Raw genomic sequence first — 16,217 nt, forward strand, 5'->3', positions numbered from 1 at the left:
AGAATTAAGCCTTTTGAAAGGTAGTCAGCATTTAAAAAAAAAGAATATTAGTCTGTTTATTCTAAGCTTAATTTTAGAGCAAACTGACAAATAGGTTAGGAACCTAAAAATTTCAAAATGAATTTATCTAAACTATTTGGTTAAAAAAAAGATTATTGCCAAGAAGCACTGTACCTTAATGATACGATGTGTTTTTCCTGAACAAATGTTCCTCTATTTAAGCAGACTGTGTGGCATTTGCTCATATTCAATAACTGTGGAAATTTGGAACGAGGTTTCTTCTTTTTATTTTATTTTATTTTTTTAAGAAAAAGTGTTTAATTCCTTTGCTATGTGCCAGGCACAACTTATGTACGAGTTAATAGGAAATGTTCTGTGTAATGAATTTATTATTTGACCTGACAATAATAATGATAGCCAATTATTCACTAGCAACTCAACATGTCTAAGTTATTTCAACTTGTGTATTATTGTTTGATTCTGAGATCTGGAGCCAACAGCTGCTGGATGGTAAAATATGACTTGTATGTTCATTCCAGCTCAAGCAAGCGATAAACTGAAATTTTTACTTGGGAAATTTAGAAGAAGGGTCTAATTCATGTTAATGCAGTGTTATGAAACACATAGGAAGTACGTTAATGGCTCATGCCTTGGGCAGGTGAAATTAAACATATTTTAAATGTGGCTCGATAAATAACTAGTTACAATTATTTTCATTACACTATTTAGACAAATAAAAATAGCATTACTGTCTGAATTTCCCAGTCTCAGAATTAATTACAGGCAACAACACATTCTGATCCCATTTAACAAGATTGTCTTTAAATAGTGTTTTTAATGGAAAGATCAAAATAGTGGTTTAATGTTTACTAAGTACTAGGCATATTTCCATAACACCCAGAGTGAAAATCTAGACTCATTTTACATATGTCACTTCAAGTAAAGCCACTGTTCTCCACAAAAATTCAGTCTACATTCACCACCCAGAAAAGCACATCGGCCCACGCATAACATGAAGTGGATCTGTGTGTCCGTTGTCGAGTAACATACCAGCACCCTGAGAGCACAGTAAGAGGTGAGGGAAGAGGTGTCCGAAAAACAGCTGCCTTATTAAATAACTCTTCGATCCAAGCTTCTAAAAGTTAGAAGGGTCTTTGTGTGCTCTCTCTTCCAATCTCTCACCACTTTAGAAAAGTCCCAAGGAATGGGGTCATTAAGCCACTTCTTGAATTCTTCGAGGTCCAAGAAATAAACAGATCAAGAACAACAACCATTCTATTATCAGGATATGTTACAAGAGAAGAGCACCATTCCCAGTCTAATACATTCCAACTAAAAACCAGGATCTAAATAAATATATGTATTTTTCAAGATAGAAAACTTATGCTAACCATGTAAAAATTTGAAGGCGAGGTTCATGCTAATGCAGAGGGTTATGACCATGAGCGAATTTGGCCGCCTGGAAGTCTCAGATGGTGAATTCACTTTGTGCGTTCCCCCCAACCCACGGTCTGGCTTTCAGCTTTGTAGCCTCAGAAACTTGATCTCACCCGTGTTTCAGAGTGAATTAGATCTTTGCATGAGAATTCAAGTGAACTAAGCTCACAAGAGCTAATGTAATAAGACCAGAATGCCAAATTATCACTTCAAAATGAAGAGCTTGTTGAGGACCTGCCTGGATACTTGTTTTCAGTTTGATCAGGGATTTATCTTAGAGATAGTGCTGGGATGGGCATGACCAATAGTTGCTTCATACAGTTACATTTTTATTACCATCTAGGAGGCCAAGAATTTTCCTTTTTTACATAAGCTTAAGAGGAAGAATAGCTCAAAAGTCAGCAAAACCATTATGTGCTGATTTGATAGTTTAATGTTCGGAGTTCAATCTTATATCCAAGTTCTTAGAACGGAAGAATTTGAGGAATATCGCTGTGGCCCTCAGATCCTGCCTGCATAGTCTATTACTTCAGCAGAGTTTCTTCTCTCTGATATCTGGTAATCTAAGGTATTTTGCAGAGCAGATATGGCTACTTTCTGGTATTATCTTAAAGGTTAAAAAAGTGACACTCTGTAAGTTTCAGCCCATCTCCTTATTTTATAAAAATAAGAATTTCTCTTATAAAAACAATGTCTCAGGACACTGTAAGGTGTTCCCTCTCCCCTTTATTTCCCCGGGGGTACTATTATTATTATTATTTTTTACAAGCCATACTCTTAAAAAATATTTGTCTCCTTCAGTACATTTTCTTTTTGTAATTCAAAATTGCCTTAGAGGTTTCTTTGAATTGTCACTTGCAAATCATTTAACTAGTAAAAGTTTTAAATAAGAACAATACTACTATTTGTTCTACATCAGGATATGCTCTTTTTGGAAGAGTTCTAGTGTGATAAACTAACTTTCACATAGTACCAACTAAAAAGACAGCTGGGAAATACAACAAACAATGAACTAATAAATTTCATTTATGATGAGGAAATTAACCAAATTTGGAATTCTGCTCATCTTTAGGGACCTATTGCAAATATCCCTTCCCCTGGGATAGCTGTTCTGATTATGTCCCCACTGCATTCCGTTCTGCTCTTGCTTTGAGCATAGCTTTGACTCACCATTTGTTTACCAAATTGGACATTCTTTTTATTAATTTTTAAAGATTTTATTTATTTATTTGAGAGAGAGCATGTAAGTGAGAAAGAGCATGTGTGTGTGTGTGTGTGTGTGTGTGTGTGTGAGAGAGAGAGAGAGAGAGAGAGAGAGAGAGAGAGAGAGAGAAAGAGAGAGAGAGAGCAGGCATACGTGGAGGGTGGAGAGAGGGAGAAGCAGGCTCCCTGCTGAGCAGGGAACCAGATGCCGGGCTCCATCCCAAGATCCCAGGACCCTGGGATCATGACCTGAGCCGAAGGCAGCCACTCAAAACGACTGAGCCACCCAGGTGCCCACAAACTTGGGCATTCTTGAAGTTCAGCTCTGTGCACTGCTTTGAGTAGATGCTCAATAAATCCTGAGTAAATCACATATACTTCTATTTGTGTGTGTGTGTGTGTATCTGTAAAAGATGAAAACTTAGAGCCTCTCCTTTTTAAAATTAAAACTGAAAACTGAAACACTTGGAAAGATAATCTTAGTCTTACACTAGAAAGTGCACCTTACTTTGCATTCCGAGAAATGAGCTGATCCATGAGTTTGACAAGGTTTTTAGAAGGGGGAGGATGAAACTTAGCTGGTTCCAAATAAGGAAAGAAATTTATTGAAAGTGATATTTAAAAAAACAGAAGAATAAAATAATATATTTTATAATTTTTTTTTGTGGCCAGTAATACTTATTTATTCCATGCCAAGTGAGGACTATAAATGCCAAGGCCTTTTAAAAAAGCTTTTGCTGTTTTCTTTTTAAGGATGATTTTGTGTCCAAATTCAGAGAATACCTTTTGCACTTCTGATTAAATATTAAAATATTGTATATCTGCTGTTGTCACATGATCACAATATAATTCTAATGAAATTCAGGTGATGGATGTAACAGTCTTTAAAGAAGGGTGCTTTACTGAATAGTCATAAGAAAAATTTTTAAAAATATTATTTAAACCAACTTCTTATAATATTCACCAGAAAAAATGCTTTCCTTTTTTTTCTTAAAGATTTTATTTATTTATTCATGAGAGACAAAAAGAGAGAGAGGCGGAGACACAGGCAGAGGGAGAAGCAGGATGCATGCAGTGAGCCTAATGTGGGACTGGATCCCGGGACTCCAGGATCACACCCTCGGCCGAAGTCAGGCGCTAGACCGCTGAGCCACCCAGGGATTCCCAAAAAAATGCTTTCCTATGTGATAAAATCCATGTAATAGTTTTCTTTAAGCAACCCAAATCTTTCATATACACCACGGTACCAGGATAGTGGGCTCACATGAGTACAAAGTGATGACTGGTAACAAAAAATATAATTCGGTAAACAATCAGATTAATTTTCCCTTCTTTGCTGATGTCTATAATTCCTCTGAATTAGAGAAATATAACCCAGGACCACATGGTATGGTAACTAATCACACAAAAATGACATCAACAAATACAGTTTGTAGCAAAGTAATTTACAAACTCAGCATACCCAGCCAGTTAATAAAACATTCATGCAGAGGTGAACATGCTTAAGTCAAAACAAATTACTTTTGCTCTTTTAGAAGAGCATGTTTCTGGATAAGTTTTTAGCCTCATGTTTTGGAAAAGGTGACATGTTCATTTGGCCTTAAGAACCTGCCTAAGCCAAGAACATCCCAATTTAATTTTAAAATAAAATTTATCATATAATTATAATAATTACTACAAAGTTATATTCTATTTCCAATATTTAAGAAATAAGCACTAACCAAGAAAAATGCATGTTAGATTAAGTATAAAAAGGTATATTTCTACATGTTATTTTTAAATGTTTTCAATGCTTTACGACGCAACATATAAAGCAATGTAGGTGAAATGTATTGAATAACATTTTTAACTCCTCAGATAAGCATGACTAGAACTGTACATATTAAGGGGAAAACAATCTAGGACTTGAAATACTGATGGCCAAAGAGATGTATTTTGAAAGTGAACAGAGCGAGCCAAAATTCTAAGTGGCTTGCAATGCATAATAATTTTGTGACACTCTGATCACACTATTTCTTTTCATAAGAACCCACCCCTTCAATGCCATTAGTTAACCACATGGTTATTATATTTAGCTTGATTCACTATAAATGCCGTTATAACACCTGTGGTTTCCCTCATTAAGAACTGAATGGATGGGGTCAGGGGTTGAAAGGGCAGCATATGTGCTATGAAAGAACTAGTTAACATAGCCTATTATATTGGTGCACTGGTAAATCTCATTTCTATTCATCAGATGATTAGTTCAATCAATATTTATTCCTCTATGCTCCCTTTGTCTTGTGCTACAAAGGAGGCATCCTTCAATTCATGGCATAAGCCTTGTTATCTATGAATTTGTAGCTTAATTTGAGAGGGAATATTTTATTTATTTGGCAGTCCTGAATTCTTTGATTCCTTTTCTCTCTAATTATCATTAGGTAGTATAATGGAGTTTTGTGTAGATTATTTATAAATAGATGCTATTAACAGTTTCTTTTTATGCGACTCAAGTACCACATGTATTCATTTCTTCCTTTTGAATGCTCTGGAAAGTTGTGTCTGTTTCTCTAAATATGTTTGAATTTGGAAGTCTGGATTGTGAAAGCAAAGATAAGAATGATTTTCTCTCTCAAATATTCATTCTTCTTGTCTGAGTGGGTGGTTATAGGCACATACATATACATATTGTGTATCAGTGTGTATCAACAGACGCCTCCAAAGACTGCTATTATCTGCTAGGGATTCTGTTAAGTCAGAGATTCTATTCAAAGTAAGATAAATATTTGCAAGAAGCTGTAATTGGAAGATGATTACAAAATTACAGGAATAATACTTTATGTGTACAGTGCTCATTTTATCAAAGGTCATTATTCATTATATTATAAAAGATTTATTTCATTTGTCTACTTAATTTCTATCCTTTAGATAAGAATGGATGGAATAGTAAAACTACATTGAGACAAAATATTAATTATCAAGCACAATGTCCACTCCTTATATTTACTTTTCTGTATATTTTAACATCACAATAAAATGTTTCATTACATTAAATTTACGAGCAGTATAATTTAAAACTTCTATGTTGTGTTGCCTTTATAGAATAGATACAAAAATGACAGTTTTAAAAAATTCTTTTCTGAGTAATAGAACAAGAAAAAAATATGTATGTACTAAGTCACCTCAATCACTAACAACTTTTCCATGAATAATACACATGCTCATCATCTTTGATATGTTACAATCTGGACAGAATTTGGTGGTTTTAACTTTGGAATTAATTCTCCTATTTCCTCATATAATTACCTGTAAGGCTTAAATTTCACCAAAGTACAGTAACAATAATGTTATTGTTCACAATTTAGAACCTCACTTTATTTACAAATTTACAAAACACCAGCAGACCTACCTATGTAGAATTTTTTAACTTGATAATTTACTAGAATAATTTTAAACTCTATATTAATTGAATCCTATACTAAGTCCTTCAAGTTAAAGGTATATTATTCATTGCAGTGGAAAAAAATCTAGTTAATGTGCTGTGATTCACATTTCTATTTTTTTTAGGACTGTTGTTAGTAAAAAGTATAAAAACTACAATGGTCCCATTACTTTTATAAAAGGTGGATACAAGTTTATAAAATGTGTTATAATAGCTGAAAAGAAAGTTTCACTTGCCTTTTTTTATCTAGAAAAACTTGAATCATGTTAAAATCCTGGTGCCAATTCTATCTATATATGCTAACTTCAGGGAAAAAGTAGGTATTATGACACAGTTCCAACATAATTTTCATGAAGACCAACCCTAAAAGTTAATATTTTCTTGGTATTGTAAAAGTCCTTGGTGCTGCAAAATTAGGTTTCATGATTCTGTAACATTTAAATTTGAAATACAGTGTATTTACATTACATTCACACCAGATAACTGCTTTTAAGGCTGCTAATAGTTTCGCATTTAACAAATTGTTACCAAAATAAGTAAATGTTAACATTTGTATTTTACTAAGAGTATAAAATACTCATTATTTACATTTAAGCAAAGCTTCACATAAACCACTTTAATAATGATTCTAGAAACCATCTTCCAAGGGTTTTCTAAACAGTATAGCAAAAGCTATACTGCTGTTGATGTAAAATCCAGGACTTCTAAGTTTTAAATGAATTCTAACAAAGGAGTTTTAATCTTGTAGTCCTCATGTTTATAAGGCCTGCTGTTCAGAATTTCTCCCTTTATGTTTCCATTCTGGTTTCCCAGTTCCTGATTATCTGAACATCTAGAAAAGTAAAAAGCCTTGGTGCTACTAATACATATTCCAAAAGCTGAGAATGTCAAACACTTCTGTGTCATAGTAGCTGTACATTCATTCACTCAGGATGATGGGGATGGGGGGAGGAGAGAGTCCCAGGATGTAACCACCTAAGAAAATATTTTATTTTTCTGGCTTAATATTTTTTTCCAAAAATACTTGACATAGAGATTTAGAATTTTTCTTTAAGCTGTTTAAACATTCACTTTTCTTGGAATCCCGTAAGACAGCTTACTGGATTACTTAATGAACAATTATTAATGGACTATTGACAGAGATGTCCTTCCAGCAATTTTTTTTTATTATTATTTGTGGATGGTGGGATCTTGGATAGAAATATTTAATTGGAATTTGTGGGAGAAATTAAGATAGGAATTCTGGTTAGCAATATTTAATTGGAATTTGTGAAAGAAATTAAGATAGAGAATTCGTTTAGGAAATCTAAAGGCCTGGCCGGCAGGACATTCAAAGCTCCAGACTTCCAAAGGGCTACCATACCCTTGAGAGGAAGCTGCTGCTTTTCTAAAGTTAGCAGTTAATAAAAATTAACTACCTGAAAATAATAGATGAAAACTGGGCTTTACAAAAGCCAAGCCCTATCCTTGTTTACAGCAAGCATAAAACCAGATTTCTAATCCGTAGGAGCCACAATCACCTATTGATTGCGACGACATCTGTGCCCCTGTTTTGGGAAGCAGGGTTTTCTGTGGAGGCAGGGCTGAAAAATCCGACCATTTCTGTGCGCCTGTGTAATAAACAGCTGACAGACAGGCCTCTTAGGAAGGAGTCTTGAAGCCCGTACTTGGGCTCACTCATTTCTCACCTATGGATCGACCCAATTAAAAGTCTTCCCTTCCATCTTCAGAAGTTATTCTTTTTCAATAATGTAATCTGTGAAGTAGCATCACTAGAACTCAAGTGGTACCCTCTAGCAGACAAAGAGTGAAATGCTTTGTGTGCCACCAAATACAACCTCCTTCGCCCCAGGCCAGCCCTGAGTAAGCCACTGCGCTCAGGACCGAAATCAGTTCAGCGGTGGGCAGGACAATGACCTCAAAGATCAGAGCTTCTTAACCCCTTTCTTACCCTAGAGCTTCCCTCAGGATAAAGTCTCTTAACTGCCATAGACCTACCAGGGGCAGAAGGAGATGGAGGGTGGGTTTGCTGGATTGGTCCCGAAGCCACCACTGAATCCTGAACCAAGTTTAGGTCACACAAAGAGGCCTGACTTGGGAGAGCTGCTAAATGTAAACCTTGAAGCTGAGGCCAAAATCCCTGTCACTGGATCACCTTGGGATGGGGAGTGTGTGTGTGTGTGTGTGTGTGTGTGTGTGTGTGTGTGTGTTGGGGGGAGTACAGGGGAAAGGAGTGGATACACTGTAAAGCAGAGTTCAAAACCGTCCCCTCCCCCTGATGTAAGGCTGATTAGTAGCCCAGGCACAAGAGAAAGCTGATTCGTTTCCGCTCTCACTTCTCAAGTTCACACTCAAGTTCAACCCCTGACTCCCACAAGACGTCTGAGTAGCCCAGACCTCTTGTCAACTTATCCTTAAGGAACAGCCCCTGATGCTGCGGGAGGGCATAGCCTGTAGGAAGTGCACAGGGGTCAGGAAAGGAGAGCCTGGGAGGTGGAGAAAAAGACTCTGCCACCTTGTAAGCTTCCTTTTCTTCCAGGGCGAGCACCCCCCGCCCGCCCCGCCCTTCCCCCTCGCCGGAGAGCCGCTTTAAGTTAGGACTTGTAAACTCTTCTGGGCAGCTTGGCTAGGGTGACAGCCTTCTGGAAAGCGAGTGTGGGCTGTCGACTGGTTTCTGAAGGTGAGCACTAGGCGAGCGCCTGGCTTTCAAGCCTTCAGGCTGCTGGAGTCCCGAGGCGAGCGCGTGGCGAGCCCGGACTGTCTGGCATAGTGCTGCTTCAGGAGCAGCGCGATCCAGCTACGACCCACTCCTGCCCGCACCGCCGCTTTCTTTAATGTAAGGCGAGAGCGAGCGGCTTTTGCGCCGCAGGTCCTAGTGCCGGGTGGGAGCCGACACGACGCGTGGTTTCCGACCATCAGAACGTAGTAGTCCTGCCTTGGGAGGCACGTTGGAAGGGGAGAAGTAAGGGGAGGGCGACCTGGCGGCCCCAGACCCGAGCAGGGGAAGCCGAAAGGAGGGGGATGGTGGTGAGACGGGGCAGAAACAGAAACACAAAGACCTGGGGCATCTTTCCCTTACAGGTTCTATACTCGCCAACTGCCCGAGTACAATTTTCTGAACGAATCTGGACGGTGCAGCATGTGATCAAACCCCCAAGTGGGCCACTCAACCGGAACCGGCTCGCAAGCCCCGGAGCTCCCACTCCGAGTTCGCGGGGTCCACCAGCCCACCTGGAGGGCTATCTCCCTCCCACTCACTTCCCTGGACGACCTCTCTGTTCTTCCCCCTCCTTCCCTCTCCTGCCACGTCCCAGCGCCCAGCCAGTCCCTGCCCCGGCGTCCAAGCTCCAAGCTCTAAGCTCCGGGGTTCACTTTGTGCGGAGCACGGAGAGCAGGCCCGCTGCGCCCCGCCCCCCCAGGGCCCTCCTGGAGAGGTAGGTGTTGGCGGGGGAAGGGGGCGGGGGGCGAGTGGGAGAGGTGCACCGCCCGCTGGAAGACCGAGTGTTTGCAGTCCGACCTTCCCTAGCTCTACCTGCCTAGTCCACCTGTCGCCGGGTCAGGGATGTAGGGAGGCCCGGGGCTGGCCCTCTCCAGCTTTCTGTTGCCAGGCCCCGGAGGGCGTGCCAAGGGTAGAGGAGAACCCCACAAAGAGCCGTAGAGTGGCCTGGAAGGAACAACGGGGCGAGGCAGGTGCCCAGAGACTTGCACACGTCCCCACGGCACGCTGGCTCTCGGCCCGCTCTTCAAGAGAAAAGTTGTGGCCAAGCAGAAAGTGGGGGAGAGCGGGTCCGCGCACAGCGCGCGGGAGACCTGAGGGTCCGGCACCGCCGGGGAGGAGACCGACGCGGTGGCTGCCTCCGGCCGGCCGGGCCGTCCACTGGGGCAGCGCCGAGGGGCCCCGGGGAAGTCCCTCTCGCCTGCCCCCGGCGCGCCGCCCCGCGGCTGCCAGCTCGCCCCAGGGACCCGCCGCCGCCGCCGCCGCCGCCGCCGTCGCCGCTGGGGGTCTCGGCTCCAGGGCTCACCCAGCGGCCCCTTGACAAAAAGAGCATTCTCGGCCGCGGGGGGCGCCGGCTTCGCGGTCCTCTGGAACTTTCTCTGCGCAACTTTTTCGGGGCGGCGCTCGCCCGTGGACCGAGCACGCGGACCTGGCCAGGGCGGAGCGCGGGCGCAAGGGACGGGCGCGGGGGCCGATCCAGCGTCCGCGTGGGGTCCCGCGCCCCCCTGCCCACGCTCCCGCGAAGCAGGGCCGGGCCAGCGGGCGGGCGGGCACGCCGGGGGGGGGGCCCAGCCAGCCCGAGTCCGTGCGCCCGCGCCCCGCCGCCTGCCCGTGCGCCCCGCCGCCTGCCCGTGCGCCCCGCGCGCCCCAGCCCCGCGGGCCACCGCCGCGCGCCGGGGGCTTCCAGCCGCCTCGAGGGGCCGCAGCCCGCGCCGGCTCTCGCTCCACCCGGCGTCCGCGGCCGCAGCCGGGAGTGACAAGCAAAAACGGTTCGGCGAACTCCTGGCCCGGGAGGAAGCAACTAGCGTCGCTCCTCTCTCCAAAAAGCGCCCTCCTGCGTCCCTCCAGAACTCCCGAGAGGCGTCCACACCTTCCCACAACTTTGTGCGCCCAAGGCCACCGGCAGCCCACCTGCGGGCGCGAACTCCAGCCCCGCGCCCCGGGAGCCCTCCTCCCGGCCGCGGGGTGCGCTCCCCTCCCCCACCTCCGCAGGCGGCCGGGGCTGGCCGGACCCGGGACCCTGTCGCCGCCCGCGGGCTCGCTTACCTCGCATGGTGTGGCCGCTCTCCCGCTCCGCGTAGTCATGAAGCTGCTCCCAGCCCGAACCCCGGAGAGCCCAAAAATCCTGCTCAGCACGAGTGAAGAAGGTGGTCGGCCAGGAGCTGCTCCGCCGAGAAAACCATCCCTTTAGGCGGACTCCGTGGCCGGAGGGTGACGTTCGCCGCCGCCGCCGCCGCCGCTGTGTTAACAGTTTTGATGATGGTGGTGATGACTGTTTTGATGGTTGTTTGGTTGTTTGTTTTCAGGAAGGGTGAAGGAGAAAAAAAAAAAAAAAAAAAAAAAAGGTGCTGTCTGGCTGGTGCCCGGGTTTTGTTTTGCTTTTGTTTTTCTTTTTTCTTTCTCTCTAATGTGCTTGCTTTTTAAAAATGCCACCGCCTCCGGCTTAGAAGATTTCTTTTGTGATCACTTGGACTGAGGAGGAGGAGGAAGGGCAGAAGCAGCAGCAGGAGGAGGAGTTGGTGGTGGTTTTGTTAGTTACAAAGAAGAAGGAGAAGGAGCAAGGGGTGGGGGGGGGGGGAGAAAGGGAACAGAAAAGGAAGAAAGGCGGTGTGGATGGCAGAGCATGTGCGTTTTCACATGACATCTGTGCCTGTTAGCGGATCCAGTGAATTTTCACTGTTCAGTTACAGGGAGGAAGGGAGCGAGAGAGAAAGAGAGGAGAGAGATGGAGAGAGAGAGCCGAGAAGGGGCTTATACGCGAGGGCGGGTTTGGCCGGGACTCCCAGGCCCCGCCCGCTGTCAGCGCCGCCGCCTATCAGCGCCCGGCAGCGCTCGCAGGGGCCGGGACCACGGGGGAGGGGCCGCGGTTCCCGGAGGCGGGCGGGGGTGCGGGACGCGGCGGCCCGCGGCCGGCCCGAGCCGAAACTGGCCGCGGGAGACGGTCCCAACTGGGCAAAGGGGCGGGCCCGGCCCGAGAGGGGCGCCGACCCGCAGGTGACCTTCACCGACCCAGGAGGAGGGGGAAGGCGCTGACCAGTCCTTTCGGAGGCGGCAGCCGTGCGGCTCCCCGGGTCCCCCGTTGCGTCGGTCTCCCGCAGCCACTGCCCGCCCCGACAGTGAGTTCTGAGCGCCTGGCAGCGCGCTGCAGAGTCCTCTTTCGGTGAACTCCGAATTTCTGGCGCGGCTTTCGTGGCAGCGCAACGCCAATCAATTTCCATCACGTTGAGCATGACCAAACTGCAGTCCCATGCAAGTGCCATCCGCTTCCTTGCAAACCATCTTTCAGATGCTCCCCGCCCCGAATCCTAAAAACAGGAAGCACGACACACTTAAGATTTCTTCAGGGGGTTGTTGTTGTTGTTGTTGTTTTTATTATTATTTTTTTTAAAAAATGTTTTAATACTTTCTTTCGTCAAGGGAATTTTTACTAGCATTTGCAAAATCTCCTGGCATTTGCGCTACCTCTATTCAAGGGTAAGAGGAGCCCCAACTGTGGCTACCTCAGTGATGCCAGGGAAATGGCTGAGGCCAGAGGGATGACTGTGTAAGTGCTGTTTATTTGACAAACGTGTAGGGCTCTAGGAGGGAGGACTCTTTTAAGCCCCTGGCTTTGAGAAGACACTTATCTATTTATTGGAGACTGACAATTAAACGTGAGTATTTTGTATTCCTTAGGTGAAAACTGTCATCTATGACCATTTATTTGTATTTTGGTAAAAATCCGGTGCACATGTCAAAACTGTTCCTTTGCAAGTTTTCCTCTCTCAGTGGACACAGTAAACACATAGTGATCACATCTACTCCCCGCCCCCATCCCCACCATAGTAGGTTAATTGGTCCCCTGCAAAGCAGAGAGGGGAGAAATTTGCTTCTTTTTACTCAGTCTTAAGCCATTGAGGCTTCTACTCATTAGCGTACCTGTTGGCAGAGCAGGCCTCATCATCATTCACCTGCCCAAATAATTTGATTTTTTGCTCTATTCATATTATGTCATGTGACAAAAAAATGCAATGCAAAATTGGCGATTATTTAGTTAATTACTGCACTCTACACGGCCAAGTAGTTTGTCCCTCCCTGTTTAAATAAGAAAATGGATTACTTGCTGAATCCTCCCTAGTGCTAAATTGACTTAGCCCTGCTATATGCCCTTCCATTTGCAAGCCAATGTGTAATTTAGGAAAATTTTAGTATTAAGAGTGAAAGTTGATTGAGTCTTTAATTAAATGAAATGAACAGAAGGAAGTCACTGTTCAGAATAGTTATTCTCTTATAAATACCTTTCCCCTAGATTTGTAATTGACACAGTAGTTAATCTTTTAAGATAATATTTAAGGCTCCCTGGTTTTATCATTTTTAATCAAGTAAAATATATTCATTATAACCACATTAAAGCTGCACTAAGTTATGCCTAATTTAGTTGCTTCATTAAAAATTACTGAATATAAAATAGTCAAGAAACAAATTGTGACTACAACATTTTAATTTTATGTGCTTCAGGCGGAGACACAGGAGTGTTGAAAGTTCCAAAGCCTTTGTAAACACTATAATTATTACTGTTGTGATTATTTTAGATTTCTATTTCTGATTAAGGAGAAATTTTGAAATTCAAGAATTTTAACCCTTTTCTTCTAGTCTTAAGTTCCTGAACATTTACTGAATTCTTAAATTTCTTTTACTGATGGCTGCAATATCTGTAATTCTTAAAAAAGATAGTCAACATATATACGACAAGTGCCTTTCTCCCTTCCTTAGCAGTTTTATATGCCCTTTGCTTTGTAGGTTCGACGATGCATAATTTTGCTTAGAGCTGTATCAAATAGTTTTTAATCCCTTCTGAAAACTTCTGAAAAAATTATTAATTAGAAGTAAAGACATAAATTATATCATTTTTCAAAACTGTATTATATCATATATCGTGGTACAAAAGTATTTCTTTTTTAGAGTGGAATAAATGTTGATCATTGGTTATGCTGTGGTGATCTGGGACATTTTGGATCTTCCTAAAAATTAAAAAAAAAAACTGAGTTCTTGAGCTTTCCTAATAAGTTGCAAATTATGTCAACTGAATGGAACCCACTTGTTGTAAAATAAATCTTCAGGACTTAAAGAAATCAGCATTTTCCAAAAAGTCATAAAATACTTATGTATAATCGGATTTTTTATAACCTGTCTGCCGGCAGCTATCCATATTTTGATTAGCGCAATAAGAATATATTGATATAATGTCCTTGCTCACATGAAGTACAGTGTGAATTAATTAAGTAAATTGGCATTTACTTAAATGATTATGAAAGTATTTGATTTCCTATAATCTTGAAGCTCTGCTTTTGTCTCTGGGTCTGAAGGATGTTCTAAGTTGATATCTAAATTTTGGTAATTTTAAATAAAAGTCAGTAGATTACATAGCACTGTACTTAATCTCAAGAACTGATATAATTTCACTTATGTTCCTGCTAACCTGCTTTCTGGACATATCCCCACTCCTCGAGTTTAGCTACAAGGCCACAGTGTAATAATGACAAGAAGTATCCTGCCAGAGGCAAGGGTTTATTATGAGCCAACTAGGTACGTTGGACATGGCATTTGGGATTATTTCAACCCAAAAATGTTTGAACCAAAATAGGAAGTAATGGTTCACCATATGCTGAGCTGGGCAGTCTGTAGAGACTGTATTAAAGAACTATGAATCTTGGAGGAACATTGGCAATATTGATAATAATATTACATTTGGAGTGACTAAAGGATTGGGTGTATAGGGGTGCTGTTTGGCTGTGAAAGTTAAGAAAGATATATAAGGCTACCTTAAATATTGGGAAAATGAGGAAAAAATAAGAACCTTAAATTTTTAAACCTATTAAAAATGGAAATGGTGAAGTACTGAGCTCACTGTTGTTGGAGGCATCCAAGAAAGATTGAATGAAAAGCTTTGGTAAAGATGCTCTAACATACAGATTTCTCTAGTGGTCTGAAAATTGTTTAGATTAGCTCCAATATCTCCTGCAAGTGTAAGTGTATTCACACAGAGGCAATTATGACAGCCCCAGCAGCTGCAACAGAGCTTTGCTTCCTAAGTCAGAGTGGAAGCTCTATGAGAGCAGGGGCCAGGATTTCCTTAGAGTTTGGAACAGCTCTTGGTACTTTATAGGCACTTGACAATTATTGGTTGAATGGATGCTTTCCACTGTTTTGTCCACTGGATATGAACCAGAAATACATCAAAGACCTGAATAAGATCTCTTCTTAGTTTCTTTCTTTCTTTGAAATTTATTTATTTATTTATTTATTTATTTATTTATTTATTTATTTATGAGAGACACACACACACACAGAGAGAGAGAGAGAGAGAGAGAGAGAGAGAGTCAGAGACACAGGCAGAAGGAGAAGCCAGGCTCCATGCAGGGAGCCCGATGTGGGACTGGATCCTGGTCTCCAGGATCACGTCCTGGGCTGAAGGCAGGCGCTAAACTGCTGAGTGACCCCTCTTAGTTTCTAATGAATGGGAGGTGGAGCCAAGGGGAAGGAAACAGGGAAAGAGAAGAGTTTTTTTGGGTTTTGTTTTCCATTTTTAAACTCTCCTAATTTTGGGGAAGAAAAAAATGGTGTTTAGATTTGGTTACATAATTATAAAAGAAAGCAAAATCTAGTAATTTTCATATTTATTACTATTCTCAGTTTTATCCTCAGTTGGAGAGTCTTCATAAACTTTTAGTACTTTTAAGTTCTGCTTCATTTTTAAGTGATGGATGCAAATTCAACAAATTTTCAGAATGAAAAAAAGAGAAAATTTGCTAAAAATGTGTAGCTGGTGCTTTATGTAAGAAATTCGGAAGACTGTGTGTGGGCCAAAACAAAATGAATCCCAAGATGTGGAATAAGAGGTAAGGTAAGCTTTGGGAAAATGACAAAATAAAGAGATTAAGGGGGGGGGGGGAAGCTAACATTTATTGGATGAACTACGCTATCTATCAGCCTATCTGATTTCTATTTCCTTAAAAAGCCTACATGGTGTGTACTATTTCTCACTCTCCTAACCCCTGCCTTCTTTTAAGATAAAGAAACACAGGCTCAGAAAGGTCAAGTAGCTTGCCTAAGATCACAAATCCAAAAATGTTGGCACCGTGAATCAAACCCAGATGTAGCCTCTAAAAATCTAGGTTCCATAAGTACAGGAACCTTCCTGATTTTTTTTTTTCAGTGCTGAATCCCCAGATCTAGCATCTTACTTGACAAACAGTAGATGCTCAAAATACACTTGCAGATGAATAATGGATATTTGAACTCTTGTCCTCTGCAGAGTATGGCATGTCCACACACTCTATGACTGAAAGTAGTTATTTGCTAACTGCCATTAAATTAAAAAAAAATGGTGAATTTTGACTTTGAAGATAAAAGGATACTGTGAAAAGTTTATTTAATAATTATCTAATGACTGATTCAGGT

General features: G+C 42.4%; 1 protein-coding gene across 1 annotated transcript in view; it reads right to left on the reverse strand.

Annotated features, from left to right (window-relative positions):
• RORB (RAR related orphan receptor B) overlaps window positions 1-11,058 on the reverse strand; it is a 186,893-nt gene extending 175,835 nt beyond the window's left edge. The window contains exon 1 of the mRNA XM_041746404.1: window positions 10,824-11,058. Within this exon, the coding sequence (XP_041602338.1) occupies window positions 10,824-10,830 (7 nt within the window). The 5' untranslated portion in view covers window positions 10,831-11,058. The remainder of the gene's footprint in view (window positions 1-10,823) is intronic.
• Window positions 11,059-16,217: the final 5,159 nt, after the last annotated feature.

Source organism: Vulpes lagopus, chromosome 2 (genome assembly GCF_018345385.1).
Source record: "Vulpes lagopus strain Blue_001 chromosome 2, ASM1834538v1, whole genome shotgun sequence".
Taxonomy (NCBI): domain Eukaryota; kingdom Metazoa; phylum Chordata; class Mammalia; order Carnivora; family Canidae; genus Vulpes; species Vulpes lagopus.